At 35.0% G+C, this 16,250-nt stretch overlaps 1 protein-coding gene across 3 annotated transcripts in view; it reads right to left on the bottom strand.

The window, feature by feature from the left end:
- LOC129216033 (macrophage mannose receptor 1-like) overlaps positions 1-16,250 on the bottom strand; it is a 170,326-nt gene that overhangs the window by 16,348 nt on the left and 137,728 nt on the right. For all 3 annotated transcript variants that reach the window (XM_054850178.1, XM_054850177.1, XM_054850179.1), the window contains exons 21-22: positions 14,291-14,443; positions 7,778-7,897 (exon numbers count right to left, since the gene is read on the bottom strand). In XM_054850178.1, coding sequence (XP_054706153.1) covers positions 7,778-7,897; positions 14,291-14,443 — 273 coding nt within the window. The remainder of the gene's footprint in view (positions 1-7,777; positions 7,898-14,290; positions 14,444-16,250) is intronic.

Below are 16,250 nucleotides of genomic sequence, written 5' to 3'. Positions count from 1 at the left end.
TCACTAAGTATACGGAGAAAAGGCGAGAATTAAACGGCCTCGATTTTATGAAATTCACGATTTTCACGACTTCAGCCAAAGCTGACTTCAGCTCATCTGTTAAGATCTTTGCCATGAGAGCTTCACGTTGGTGGAAACAGTATATGGTTTTAATTTCCAGTTTTCTAAGTCTCAGAACCGAGCTTTGAGAAACTACGATCAAATGAAATTAGTATCGGAACCGGAAAAGAGGAAAACAAAAGTTAAAGCTGTGGCTAAAATTCTGGGCGGGTGGGCTCGATCCCTGCATGGGGGGGGGGGGGCGATAATCCCGTTTGCGAAATATTTAGAAAAAATTCTGTATTATTTGTTGATTTCGTGGAAATTAGAATCCGTTTTCAAAAACTGAAAGCAATAGGATCACAAGAAGTTAAAAGAGGCGAGGCAGCAAATCCCGCCTCTCCCCTTCTTGGGTATGTCTTATTGCACAAGATCGACAGGGTGAATTGAGAAGTTACAGAACGATACAAACGCTATTCGGTCGTAACTTTAAAATAAAATACATCAAGGTTCTTTCTTTTTATATAACTACGAAAATATCGCGGCACACCGGGTTCCTTGTCGCGGCGCACCAGTGTGCCGCGGCACACCGGTTGCGAAGCCCTGCACTAAGGGCTACTTGTCGAAAAAATTTTGTTTGATTCCGTTCGTTATTTCTTGAGATACAGCAGTCACAATTGACGACAAAAAACGTTCTATAACTCAACCCCCGTTTGAGTTATTGACACCAAAATTGAATCAGCACCTGCTCCTGTTAAGGGCAGCATGTGAACCAAATTTTGTTTGATTCCGCCAGTTACTTCCTGAGGAATAGCAAGCATGCGTAACTCAAAAAGCGTCCCATTGCTCCACTCACCTTTTAGGAATTCGCGCCAAACACCAATGGGCACAAGTTCACATAGGGGCACATATGTGTACCAAATTTCGTTCGATTTCATGCGGTAGTTTTTGCTGCAGAGCGGCCACAAAAGACTGGTCACACACAGACGTGACACACACATGGACGGACACACACACACACACACACACATACACACACACAGACAGACAGACAGACAGACATTTTAAAAAAATAGTCGAAATGGACTCAGCACACCTCAAAACGTTCGAATCCGTCAAAATTCGAAATTCGAAAATTTGCACGAATCCAATACTTTTTCTATATATTAGATATAGAAGAAAGTAAAAAACCGAGGGAGCATTAGTTTTTTAGTCCCGCCAATGGGTAACAGGTGCACTGTAAAAAATTTTAGTGTATGTCAACACCAAAAATGGTGTTTGCTAACACCAAGAATAATCTGTGGTGTTTCACTACACGACACTTGGTGTAAAGTAGTTACCACCATTTTTTGTGTTGAGATACACTAAATTTTTTTTTTTACAGTGAACATATTATACAAGTTTTAATTTCCCAATTGATTATTAACAACACAAATACATATAACTATTTTGTATATGAAGATTCTCACCTTTTTCTTTTAATACGAGGAATGGACATTTATGCCTATAAGTTGTTCAAAAAAGTAACTTTCAAAAACACTTAAGGAAACTAAAATTATCTGTATATTAGAACAATGAAATTAACACTTTTCAAAAAACAACATAAAAATGGAAAAGTTTAAGATTTCAATCTTTATTCAAAAAGATTTCTTAATCAGTCTTAAAAGTCTGGTAACCTTAAAAACGAATTAGAAAAACCAGCAGAATATAAAAATTTCAAAAATCACGATACAATAACGATAAAGTTTCTCGCTCCTCAAAAAAAGTTATATTACAGAAAAAAAAATAATAATAAAGTGTTTACTAGGCCTTACCGTTTTCCCGGAAAGCGCGCCACACGCATAAACACACAAACATGCTATTTTATTATAAATTGATATACCGTAAACATAGCCGTAAAGCAGCCATGTTGAAAATGGCTGCTAAAGTTCATTCATAAAAAAAAATATATTCGTTAGTTTATCTTTCGGATGGACTAAAGATTTTTCTAACAATGGTGCAAAGTAGCTTTGGTTTACAGTAATTGACATTTCATTACAAATAAAATTTAACATACCTTTTGAAAACTTTCAATCCTGTGCACACGACGATTGTGTGTTGACGACGTTGCAACGTGCTTGAGACTGATCAATGTTTGGTTGCCACTGGCTGTTTTCCAATCTTACACCAAAGTTGGTGTCAACGGATTCTCAAATGGTGTTTGCGCATGTGACGTAAGTGTAAGAATTCACCAATATCGGTGTTTGGTTTCAGTTACAAAACTTATGGTGAATGGGAAAGCTAGATATGGTGTTGATTTGAAATAAAGCGTTGATTTGCACAATTTTTGGAGTTGCTTAACACCAAACTCGGAGTATTTTTACACCTCAGTTTTTACAGAGTGGGGGCGCACTCACGGAGTTAGTTAAGGTAATGACTGCTTGCTGGGGTGCATTGGCCCGCGGATCGATGCGCCCTCGAACGTGTGCGCCTTCGTTTCTTTTTACGCTTTCAAACCTGTGCACCCTCGAGTGTTTTTTTTTTTTTTGCTCTCTCAAACCTATGAGCGTTTAGTGTTTTTTTTTTCGCCCTCAAATTTGTGTGCCTCCCTTTTTTATTTTGTGCCTTATTAAGAAGACAAATTTTTGTCGTCATGGTTGCAAATCGTTTGCGTTCACTTAAGCATAAAAATTAACCCTGCGAACTTCACTGTCACTGTCCACCGGTATCCGCTAGCGGAACCAAATCTGGGTGGTGGCGTCTATGCCCTACATACGCACGCACACCACACACACATATGCCCACACACATACACGTCAACACATACACATGCCTGCACACATACACACATACAAACGATTTGCATTGCAAAAATCATAATTTGAATTCAATACGGCAGACATATTTTTTTTTTTTTTTTTTGTTTAATTTGATTTTACTTTATTTGCGTCTTTGAACGTGCGTGCCTCCATTTTAATTTCTTTTTTTACGCTCTCAAACTGACCGCCATTTTTTTCTTGCGCCTTTTGCCTTTGGTACTTAAGGTTGGCGCCCTGTTGGGGGACTCAGTCCACCCCTGACTCTTGTCGATCTTTGTGATCTTTTATCCTCTCCAACGAGGTTGTCCTCTCCCTTCTCGTCTTCCTACATCAGCGCCAGTGATAATGGTCTGCCCTTTTGTCAAATGTTTCATTTTTCGATGTTTATTTAAGAGGTCACAATACCTTTCAAACATTTTTTTTTTAATTTAAGTAAATTTTATACTTCTTTGAAACCATAACATGCATACTTATTTCTTGATCAATAATTAATTTTCAAAATTTAAAAATACTGTCTACGTTTTTAAAAAATTCAAAAAATTGAAAAAAATTTCAATTTTTTAAAATTTCTAAGGCTTTCTTAGTTTTGCACTAATTGAAAATTTTTTTTTGCTAAACGATCACTATAATCATCTCTAAAAATCTGTGCATTCATTTGCTTATGAGTTTATTAGAAAATTTTCTGTGATTAATTATGTAAAAAATCAAAGTTTTTTAAAAAATATATTGGTTTTTTAAAGGTTTAACATGCTCTAAACATTTGAGTAATTAATAAAATGCTTATCCAATGCACAGTTTTGTCAAATATGTTATCCCAATTGCAAAAAGTATTTATACTTTAAAGCTGTATCTTTAATAGAAAAAAAATCCTTAGTGATTCTAATGACATGAAAACACAAAAATACCATCATCGAGAAAAAGCAGTTTAAAGTATTTCTTTTGCATAAGAACACATAGCGAGCATGGCCTAAAACCACTCATAACTTTTTAAATATTTGAAATAAAGCAATGAAACTTTTTCCATGTGTTCAGAATAGTTTTTAGTTTTGAAATAAGTAATAAAAAATTTTTTGATCGTTTCATCATTTTTGAGGTACTGTAACCCTTTAATAATTTTTAAAAAAATTTCTGACAATTTTTAGCAAAATTTTTGCAATACAAGAGATGCTTTGTCTTAGACTTCATAGTGAAGGTAGATTGTTTTCCCTGCATTGACACTACGTTAGCAGAGAAACAACTTTTACGGATTACGGTTATCTTCATTGAATCGGCACCACCTGAAAAATGTTAGTCACAAAATATGGTAAACAAATGGGCTTATTTACCATATTTTGTGGTAAACAAGCAACCACATGGCTCTGCCCCCCCCCCCAGCACATTAACGTTCGCCAACACCGGAACTACTGATGCAGCCCCATAAAGATCGATGCGCTCGTTTACTGGTCAGTGGTCACTCAAGTTTTTAGTCTAGCTCATCGATATGTAATAAGAAAGGCGATCGTTAGTCACATGGGTCTAGAGAAAATGGCGATGAATTTTACCAGCCAAAACTTTTATTTGTGCAAATTTCTGGAAGGAGCATTCGATCCCCTAATATCGCCAAAGATATCATGAAATTGACTATAGTTAGGAAAAATACTAGGGAAGGAACCTCAACCTGACGTTAACGCTAAAACGTTCCGAAAATTGCTTTGTGGCATCAATTTTGCAAATTTCTAAGTGAGGGTCTTAACCGCCATCACGCATACGCTTCTTTTCACTACCTCTCTCTAGCAATAGCTGGGGTATATTGTTTATACCGTAGTTTTTATCTTCACTTTTTTGATAGGGAGCCATTCCATGTTTGCACACCTCTCTCTGTTAAGCTAATGTATTTTTATCTACTAATGTGATGATCTGCTCAATTTATATGAGGTTTTTGCCTAAGCGTGGTTTAGCTACTCCAGGCTCATGAGAATAAAGCTAGAGCGCAGTTGCAATCTCTAGATGCCGTAACTGACCTTTTCGGCGTTTGCTTGCAATACACCATAGCTTTGGCCTCGGGGCTGTAGTTTGTAGCTTTATATCCAATTGAGGTGTATATAATGTTTTCAGACCTTTAAAATTTTCGTGAAAGTATTTATATTCTTCAGTATACTACATAGGTATATACGTTTATTTCAAGTCAAGAACCGTATTTAAAGTACTAAATTTTTCGGGAGAATGACGAGGGTTGGGGAATCTCTTGTGGAGAAAATTTCACATTATTCAAACAGGGGCGTCTGTCCCTCTAAAAGTGATGGTTCCCCCCCCCCCTTCCGAGATTGAAAGTAGTACCCGCAAAAACGAAGAAAAAGATCTAAAACAGTGACTCCCCACTGGTACTGAAAAAGTTTTGGAAACTTGAGCTCCCTGTCAAGATTTTCAGGGGCCCAAAACACACCAAAAAATTGGGAATGCAACCTTCTTTTCATTTTTTCAAAAATGGAACGCTAAATTTAAAGCCGGGCAACAAACAATTTCGGAAGAAATTTAAAAAGTGGAGACAAAGAGAAAGAAAAATTTCTTAAAATGTGATGCACGCAAGGTATTTTTTAATGTAGGATTCCTCTCAACGAGAATTAAGGTAAATATTCTTAATTCAGAGATTTTCAATAATAATATTTGCGATAAAACGTACTTTTTTGGCACTCTCACAACGATAGGAATATTTTCAAGTTTCAACGTGTGCGAGAAAAAATACATTATTTTAGTTCTTGACCGTGATAATGTTGAAGCAACTCAATCACTTGGCCTAATGCGTAAAATCTTTCGCACCCCCCCCCCCCCTCTCCTTGAGCTAAGAGAAGATGTATTATTTTAATCAAATATCTTGTTCAAACTTTTGCAAAGCACATGTAGGTCAAAATCAGGACAACAGTAGGGTCACTTTCTGTCAAATGCAAGCTAATAACGTTTTCTATCTTTCAACGTTTTCTATCTTTCAATGAGAATTCGGAAGAAACCAAAGAAAATGCGATGTGGCTAGCTTCCTTCCCTTCTCCATGAGAGTTACCATTTTTTCTTAGAAACGGACGTTCGTTAAAATTCTTGGTTAGAGCTTTTTACTTAACGTAAGAAAAAAAACTACTCAAAAAAATATGAGCAGTATTATACATTATGTTTTAGTTATTCCTTATATCTTAGCTCTTTCATTTTCTTTAATGAAATACAATATTATTATTATTTTTTTAAGTTCAAAGTAACAAAATTAAAATACACACAAGAGTAAACTTGACGAACACAGTAAATTATTTTCATTTCCTTATAAACTCAGTTTTATTGTGCAAAATGTCTGCTTTCGACCCCTTCAAAACACGCAGATCGGATCAAGTATTTCCGAAACTACACAAAAACTAAAAATTTCTATTACAGATTTTAATTAGGTTTACTGTCTTTAGTATCGCCCTATCAACATGTCGATGGAATTTAAAACATTCACCCTTAATTTCATTACTTTTAGCAGCTTAACCCTGAAACTTTTAAAAATTAAAACAAGAAAAGTGGGTGTAGAGAGATGAGACGGGCTCAGCCCGGCCCCGACAGCCCGAGCCCGAAGCGGGTTCGTGCTCTAGAACCTAAAATAGGTTTCGAGCTCGGGCTGAAGCACAGATATTCAATTGCCAATCTCCATACAAATTCAAAGCAAATAAACATTTTCCTACTATGAGAAAATGAAAGAAACATTTAAATCAGTTCAATCAATGTCAAATTTACTCCCCCCCCCCCAAAAAAAATCAAATTAATTAATTAACATTTATTTATAGTGTTTTTTTTTTTTTTTTTTTTTTTGAGCAATCACGATTGTTTATTGTTCTCATTTGACTGTTTTTGGCGTTACGCTGTTTTTCCCACCGCACCATCACCGTGGACCGGCTGGCTCCTCACGATGCTGCTCCTATAGCGAAAGCCGTCTCCAGGTTGCATCCATGTCCTACACACACGCGCATACACACACGCGCACATACACACACACACAAACACACATACACACACAAACACACACACACACAAACACATATACACACATACACACATACAAACACTTACACACACGCATGCATACAGACACGCACACATACACACACACATACACAACTACCCACACATTCATGCATGCACACAGACACAAACACATATGCCTACACACACATACACATACCCCCCCACACACATTCATACACACACATACACATAACCCGTACACACAAACACACACGCCTACATACACACACTCGTGATTGCGAAAAACATAATTTGAATTCAAGATGTCAAAATTCAAATTAATTTTTTTTAATTATTTTTAATTAATTAATTTATTTATTTATTTATTTTTTTTTGCGATTACTATTGCAATATGTCATACAGTAATGCGTTTGAAGTGGAACATTTTAAGAAAATTTAGAAACTTCTCTCTGTTAATGAAGAAAATTTGACGTAACATTTTTCATTAACAGAGAGATCATGTCAGACTGTTAGAAGGCTCGGTTTTTGATACAAGAAAGTTTCCTTCGGGCTCGGGCGGGCTCGGATTTTGGTCCGAGACAATATCACTCGAGTTCGGGCGGGCTCGATTACAAATTTTTGGGCTTGAGCGGGCCTGGGCTCTCAAAAATGAGCCCGAACTCATCTTGAGTTACGCACTCACTATACAAATGTCCCAGATGGAGTGTACTCAGTGACGTCACTGACGTTTTCTCCCTCGTTCCTTCTTTCTCGGCGCTAAGACCCAGCCCTCCTATTTCTATAGCCCTGATCCTCGGTTTCCCTTACTTGAGTTCTAGATTCATCACTGCCGGCTACAACACACACATGCGTGCGAGCGCGCCTACACAGATTCACTCGTGAATGCCAAAAACATAATTTGAATTAAAGATGTCAAAAATTAAAATTTCCTTTTAAAATATTTTTTATGAACTTACCATCACCTCGCTTAGACAGACCAATAATTACATGGCTGACGAAGGGCTTCAGAGTATTTCTGAGGTAACTTGCAACTTGTAAAACTTCCTCCTCGGAGTGAAAACTTGCTAAATTTCCACCTGTTGAAAAATGATTTGCATATATGAGGCAGTGAAAAGCAAAGAGAAGCAAGTGGACTATTTAAAGATTCGAGTAAATCGCGTTTAAAGTTGAGATCCTAGGCAGGCTTTCATTTAAAAACATTAGGCTGTCACGGGACTGCCGACAGAAATGAAAACTTAATACTACAAAATAAGTTTGGTGTGTTTGGTATGTACGCGCGCGCGTGTGTGTGTGGTGGGTGTTTAATTTTCATTTAAATTTAATTGTTGTTTGAAAAATTAAAATTTTATAATTTGTAAATTCAAAATATCAGCTACAGTCTAGTTTTTACGTTTATCAGTAATCCGAGCATCAATGGGGTAGTTTCCAAAATTTTAAAAGTATTTTTTTCTGAAAGAGCATGCTTAAAAACATAGGATCTAACCGTTTTCTAAATAATTTGTTTAAGTTTTAATATTTTTTAAAAAAATACTTAAATCGGTTCGCTTTCATTATTTACGCTTCTGCCGGATGACATCACAAATGATGAAATGCCATTCAATGTTGCCAAACACAGAGCTAAATATTTAATTTTCATCTTTACTCACGTGTATTGGCAACGATATTGCTGATAGCAAGCATAGAGCGCAATTTTAATTCGCTTCTTGATTATCATAACGTGTAAACGATAAAAAGATGCGCCAAAGAGCACCATTTGTGACCCATGTTATTTTTTTTGCTCATTCTATCAATTTCAATGACTAAAAGTAGTACTTTTGACCGAAGGAAACCACCCAATTATATACATTTGGGTATGGTCTACTTCAGTTCGTTTATAAAATAACTTTTGATGCAAATATAGGAAATATTTGAAAATAAATTCTTTGTTTGTGTTATTCAGTTTTCCATGCATAAAAATAATAATCAATACACGTAATGAACTTTCCACATAATCAATTTACTGTATTACCCTTCTTCTGGTGACATGCGGAAAAGAGACGACGTGCCGTGAGATTGACCAGCACGCTGGGAAATTCGAGTTTTGAGGCATGCCAGATAGTTCGGGCTCATTTCGAAGAAAAAAAAAAGGTGAGCGTATGGATGAAAAAACATTTGGCAAAAGCCAAGCGCCGATTTGTTTGCCCTGTTTTTATGAATTTATTTGTACAACTTTGCAATCTATTTTAAGTTTAATTTGAATCATATGATATTCAGCTGTTTTTAACTACTTTTGCATGATGATATGAAAACGTTTTGGAGGGGTATTATTTGAAATTTAACTGTTTTTAAATTTATATAATATCGATTTTAAGTTAAAATATATTTAAAACTGTAAATTAATCAATTACGAAAGTGTCGAAAGCCTTTTTAAAAAATCAAAAACATCCGATTTAAATTTTAAAAAATCTGATTTAAATCAAAAAAATTCATGTTTTAAATTTTTTTCAAAAAAATTATGATTTTTTACACACACCCTTATTATTATCATTATATTCCAAAATTGATACTATAGGTTTATTGTAACTAAAATAGGAAATGAACAATTTTGATTCGAATCTATTTAAATATCTTATAAAAGAATGCATCAATTGTAGTTTTATATCTCGTTGTGCTAAGGTTGCGATCATTGGACATCGGTAAATTAAATTCTCTATTTAAAAATGGGGTCGTTTCCAAAATTTTAAAAGTATTTTTTTCTGAAAGAGCATGTTTAAAAACATAGGATCTGACCATTTTTTAATAAATTTGTTTAGGTTTAATATTTTTAAAAAATTACTTAATTCGGAGCGCTTTTATTGTTTACATTTCTTGCCGATGACATCACAAATGATGAAATGCCGTTCTGTGTTGCTATTCACAGAGCAAAATATTTAATTCGCATCTTTACTCACGTGTATTGGCAACGATATGGTTGATAGCAAGCGCAGAGCGCAATTCTAATTCGCTGCTTGATTATCATAACGTGGAAACGTAGTAGAAAGATGCCGTAAAATGCATCATTTGTGACGTCATCAAGACCACGCCTTGTTTGAAAAATCGAACATTTTAAAAAATTAATTTTAAAAAAACTGTTGGAAAAATGAAAGTATTTTCTGGGTTCCTGTTTTTTTTTTTTTTTTCTCATTCTATCCATTTCAATGACTAAAAGAAGTACTTTTGACTGAAGGAAACCACCCCATTCAATTAATGGTAGATTTTTATCGCCTGCAAAGTTGATGTTGAAACCCCCCACTCAAAATCATTAGCAAATTATCAAAGTTCTCTCCAATGTTATTTTGAAGTAATGCAGAAGCATCTTCGGAATAAATAAATAAATTTTCATACAAAAAATCTTGTGTTGCGCTTTTAGACTTAGCCGATGAAATATAAACCGCAACCATTACAATTAGCTGTCCAGTTTCAGAGTGGCAACGGCAGACACATATCTCACCGATATCAGAAACATTGTATTTCTCATCTCAAAAAATACCTAACGCGCCTAAAGAAGTTTTCACTGCAAAAATATTATATAAGCTTAAACATGTTCACTTCTGAAGAAGAAGTGCAATGCAATGGGTGAGGATCGAACTCACGATCGGCAAATTGTTCAGCCAGGAATCGGATCATGAGACTGACGTGCTGTCGACTGCGCTACCGAGGCCCGTAATCCCAACGAAAACAACGCACGTAAAGGGGCAGAGAGAAGCCGCGCATGCGTTGTGTTCCAAATGCCGGTGACGGTGTCGCGAAATGAATGGTTTTTCCCCACCTCAAAAACTGCGGAAACGATCAAACTTATGTTTCAAAGCCTATTGGAATTTCTTTTGATTTTGATAAAGGTATTCTTTCTTATTCACTTCTGTTCATTTTTCATTTGGCAAACCCTTATACTATAATGTTAAATAATAAAAGTTCTTAAATGCAATGTAAAATATCTTCTAAATAAGAAATTAAATATATAACTTGTAAAAACGTTTTACAACCTGTGTTTGAAATATTTGTATTGTTGCGTTAACAATTACCCCCGCGAGCACTTTTAACATTGTGTCTATTCAATTTCGTACAAAAAGATCAATAAAAATCGTATTTTAGCACTTGTGGACATTTTTTGCGCCATTTTAAAATGAAGATATTATACTAGAAATTTAAATGGTAATCTATTGATGTTAAAAAGCAATTTTTGAGACCCCAGGGGGTTTGAAACTCGAAATGTCATTTTTTTTTCACTACACCCTAATACACTCACAGAGGCCAATAAAAATTGCAAAATTTTAGGACCAGGAAAACATTTTAGACGCCAGACAAATTATTTTTCAGTGGTTATTGGAGAATTCATAAGTAAGCTAGCTTCTAAAAGATTCTTGCCCTGAAGGAACTGGTTGTCAAGGCATTTATTTTAGTCGCCGGGGACTTGTCATACCATTTATATCTACAATAAACTCCCGATTATCAGGGAATTGGGTGGCAGGGTAAGAATGGATAAATGAATTTTGCGGATAATCCACAAAATAAGTTTAAAAAAAAAAAAAAAAAAAAAAAAAAAACTAGTGTAAGGTATATGTTTAAAAAATCAAACTTGCATACCTTTAAACTATAGCTAAAAATAAAAACCCTGTACATAAAAAAAATGTATGAAAAATCTAAACAAAGATTGCTCATCATTGCAACTGGGTTACAGAAACAAGCGAGCAAACTGTGCAAACACATAACTAAAAGATGTGAGTTAGGCCATTATACCAAATTTGGTATATATTATAACAAAAAGGGTTTTTGTTCGAATGGAACTGGTCTGGTCACTCGTTTCACGCGTAAGTAATGTAGATCTGAAAATCAGTTAGTAGTGTAGATCTAAAGCTTTAAGTAGCATTGATCTGAAAATCAGTTAGTAGTGTAGATCTAAAGCTTTAAGTAGCATTGATCTAAAAATCAAGTTTCCACTCGAAGTGTAGATCTAAAAATGAAGCACCGCGGACAATCCATATTATATATATATATAGATTAGGGTGGTCCTTATTTTTGAAGTTGTAGATATTTTACACGACGCCCCCTCAATTTGTTCCATTATACAAATAAATGATCCATGCAAATCTTTAAGTCAATCCATGAATATTAACACGTGCCCTTAGGGCCCCCTTTTTTGAGTTTTGAAGAAAAAATTGCGAATTTTCTCATTTTTATGTAAAAATATTCCTAGGTTTCATATTTAAAGTAATTTTAAACCTTCTATAGATGTTGCTACTGCCAGACCAACCATTCATTCTGTAAAATTTTACATATTACATAGGGTACATGTACACCAATGGCCTTGGGACAGGCATACCGCTGCTATTCGCGCTCGTTCGATGCTATAAATATTAGTAATGGCAATTATATTTTAATTCAATGTTCTTTAGTTATATTCTTAAATATTTATGCATTATTATAATTCAAATTTTGAAAAATCCTCGATTACCCTATCATAAAAATAAACTCTATTTTCCATATTTTAAACATAAATTTAAAAAAATTCCAGATCGGAATAATGTAAAAATCTATTCTTTAAACTGCCTTTTATTTCAGTCCATAGTCCTTTATTATCATCAAATTCCTTTTGCAATTTACAAGATTTAGGAACTGAAATGGGTATCTATCCTAACCTGTTGAACCTTTTTTCTATATCTGGTCTACCACAACGCAAAAAAGCTTGACAAATATTGAGATCTGCTCGAATTTCATCAATGTTAGACAAATGCCATATTAGGGACAAAAATGCTGCTCATTTATTAACAGCCTATGTAGATACAGTAAATTTAAATCCAAATAATCTTATAATCAATCGTACATCCCTTAAGAGAGTAAGAAAAAATCTTCGAGAGGTAAAATTAGATTTCATGAATTTAAATTTAGATTTTTTAGTTATTCCCTGGGATACAAAGCTACATCCAGATGTAACTGGAAAAAAAAACGCCGATAGGCTTACCATGATAGCTTCCAATGTTGAACAGCTACTCAGAATTTCTGAGATATTTCTTCAGTTGTATATGTGTGTTATCTTTGATGATTGCTCTTTGTTGCTAACTGTTCAAGCTGTAGTGTTTTTATACAGCGGCTTACAATACCGGCCGTATAAATTGTGCATGTAATTTTTAGAGCAAAAACTGAACGGTTATATATTGCATTTGTATTGCTATCATCATGCACTTGAAATCGTACTGCAGAGTGTCTTTAAAGAAGTTCTTGCCTTTCTTAGTTCTAGACTCGATATTCCATTATTTAAGAGCTTCAAAATTCAAAAATTACACATACGACTTAAATTCTAAAAGAAAAATTTGATGACATATTATTGTTCATAGAAAGCGGTATTAAGAAATATTAGAGAATTTTCATTACGTGTAATAATATTTCTTGGTGAATGCCTCCCTCCTACAGGGATATATTTTCGCCAACCTGGAGCTTATCTGTGAGCCAATGCTCCAACTTACTTACGGCGGGAGTTATTCGAATTTTTATCTCGAATTTCTTTAGGCTTAGCTGAAATTTAGGCACTACTTTCTTCCTTAAATCTATGAATAAAAAGCGAAGGAATTGTCCCACAGTTTTCTTTTTAACACCATTCAAAAGAGCTTCTTTTTTTACTCCAGATCTAACTCGACCTATGGTCGAAAATTTAACCCTCTATCTCCATTAGAAAAAAAGTTACAAGCGAATTAAATGAAGTTCAAAAATTTGTTCTCTATTCAAGTTTTTAACCATTTTATTTTGCGTTTCCACGGCAACGCTTTTTGAATCCATGTTTATTTCCATCTTTCTTATTTCAAATTCTTAAATTTATTTTATTTTGTGTTTTCATGGTTACGCTTTTTAAATCCATCTATCTCATTTTGTTTTCATTTCTTAAAAGTATTTTAATATTTGTCGTCATTGTTTGGAGGGGAAATTTTGCATGATGGTTTTTTTTTCTTTTATTTATGCCTAATTGTTGAATATACGTCACTTGACAAAATTTTTGTTTTCAAACTAGATCGGGCAAAATCGGGCAACGCAGCTAGTATATATATATATATATATATATATATATATATATATATATATATATATATATATATATATATATAGCTCATTTGGAAGAAGAGTGCCACAATACGAAGAAATTAAATTTTACAGGAGAAGCGTTTGAAGTTGAACTTTTCAGGAAATTAGCATTAAGAAAAGTAAGTTTGCTGTGCTCTCACGTGCTTAGTACTGGAACAAAAAAGCTGTCTTTTTTTTCTTCAAAAAAGATAACGTCCTTTGAAGACCTTTAACCGGGGGAAAAAAAATTAAACATTTTGTATTGTGGCACTTTTTTTTCCGAACGAGCGATATATTTACTGATTTGTTAATTTGTTCATTCATTTTTGAGCGAAGAATTTTTTTTAAGTTGAGCCTTTGTTTTCTTTCCATGTTTAAAAAAATCAATGTACAATACTCACCCATAATAAAACAGGTGCGCACTGCATCATTTGCTGATTCAGTGAAATACTTGGGAGCATAATAACATGCTGCTCCTCCTAAATCTGTCCATAATGTTGAATTAGTAGGGCATCGACTTGACGAATTTGAAGGCATTTTTTTCTCTCGCAGTTCTGGAAAAAAAGAACGGATCACAAGTTTAATATTGTGTTTTCAATATACGCTAACATAGTACTTTTTTACTTTGAGGTGGAAGAACGTCTACATTAGACCCCCTAAGAACAAGAGGCCATTGTCGCTAAATGTGAAGCTAAACAGAAATAAAAAATGGGGTATCTGAAGCGGAATTTAATTAAGAACCGCCCTAGTTACTTACATTTTCTGTAAATATGACGATAATTTTTAAAACATTTTTTTTAAAACAAAGCTGCAGAAGTCCAATTTAGGAATATATGCACTACATATTAAACCATGCGCTTCCTAAATAAATGCGTAAGGGTAAATGCTTTTTCCCTTTCATTTTTTAAAGGCTAGAAAGAGAAAAAAATGTTCGAAGTTTTTATAACAAAAAAAGGGGGGAGGATAGAACGCTAGGTATGATGTCTTTTGGAATGATTAAAATAATACGAGGAAATAAAAATTGAAAACAAAAGCAGCCGCAATCTTTGATTCACAGGCGTGTAGGATGTAAGAATGACTGTAGCAGTCTCTGAATACAAAAGTAGGTACATTAATAGACGTATAGTGCGCCTCAGCATTATTTGCGCTCTGTGGAAGAGTCAGAAACATCGTATACGTAGGTAAGGAGAAGGCAGGGCCGCCGAGCGTCAAGGCGGGCTCCTTGTCAGTTTGATCGCAAGGAACCACTCCACCCCTAAAACTTGCCAAATGCATACTATTCCTATTCTGAGCTGAGTCCCCTCAAGCGAAGGGCCCCTAGTTTCCGACTAGGCTGACAGGGCTTCTCGTCGGCCCTGGGGGAAGGACAGTAAACGAGACGAGCCGATCAAGACTTCCACAATGCGTCCGTCGATGATGTCAGACATCAATGTGATAATCTGGCCGGAGCAGAGCACTTCAATCATGTGCCTTCTGAAATATTTGAAATCTACAAGTCATTGCATGTGTCCGCCATCTCACTAACGAGGCGAAAGTGACTAATGTGTGAGCCAACCTCACTCGGGTGCTAAATTACCTCCAAAAATGGGTATTTATTTCTTTGCTTCTTGAATTTCATAATGAGGGCGTGAGAAGCAAAGGGATGTAAATGAGAAAAATAAAAATTTCGAGAAAATCTGTAAAAATGGTAAGAGGATCTCTCCTCTGCGCTGTTGCGAGGGATTGTACTAGTAGCCCTAGTAGCATAGGCGGCTCGTACGTGGAGGGGGCAAGGGGGCCAACTTCCCCCTTACTTCCAAAAATAAAGGGGTCTTGCCCTGTCACTTTTCAGAGTTAAAAATTATTACTGGTTGAAAAATTGTTTTCTATTTATTGGATGGATTGATTTATTTCAAGAAAGTAAAAACTGAAAATTCCAAATAAATGAACTTTTCTCATCTTATTTCGTAAGAATAGTTCTTTAAAATGGAAGGGAAACGTCTGCGGTGACCATCCGTCCCGATTTTTGATGCCATATTCCACATTTTTAGAAGTTATTGAATCAGTAATATTAAAAGCCAGTCAGGCCCGACGAGAGGTCATGTCAGCCTAATGAGAAACTAGGGACTCGGGCCTTGGAGGTGGTGTCGACACTGACGTAAAAAAAGAAAGGAAGAAAGAAAAAGGAAGAAAAAACTCCGAATAAGACAAAATTTGCTCTTTTGGTATTTACTGTTGTGGCACTTAAAATAGTTATTTGTTTTCTAGTAGGCAGTTTTGATTTTTTTCTCTCTCTCACCCTTCCCTTTTTTTCCTTCTTTTTTTTCCTTTTCTTTTCTCTTCCCCCTTTTTTCGCCCCCCTTTTCTTTTCTTCTTCCTCCT

Source organism: Uloborus diversus, chromosome 2 (genome assembly GCF_026930045.1).
Source record: "Uloborus diversus isolate 005 chromosome 2, Udiv.v.3.1, whole genome shotgun sequence".
NCBI classification, from domain to species: domain Eukaryota; kingdom Metazoa; phylum Arthropoda; class Arachnida; order Araneae; family Uloboridae; genus Uloborus; species Uloborus diversus.
Note: the sequence above shows the minus strand (reverse complement) of the source record. Positions and strands in the feature narration are given on the sequence as shown.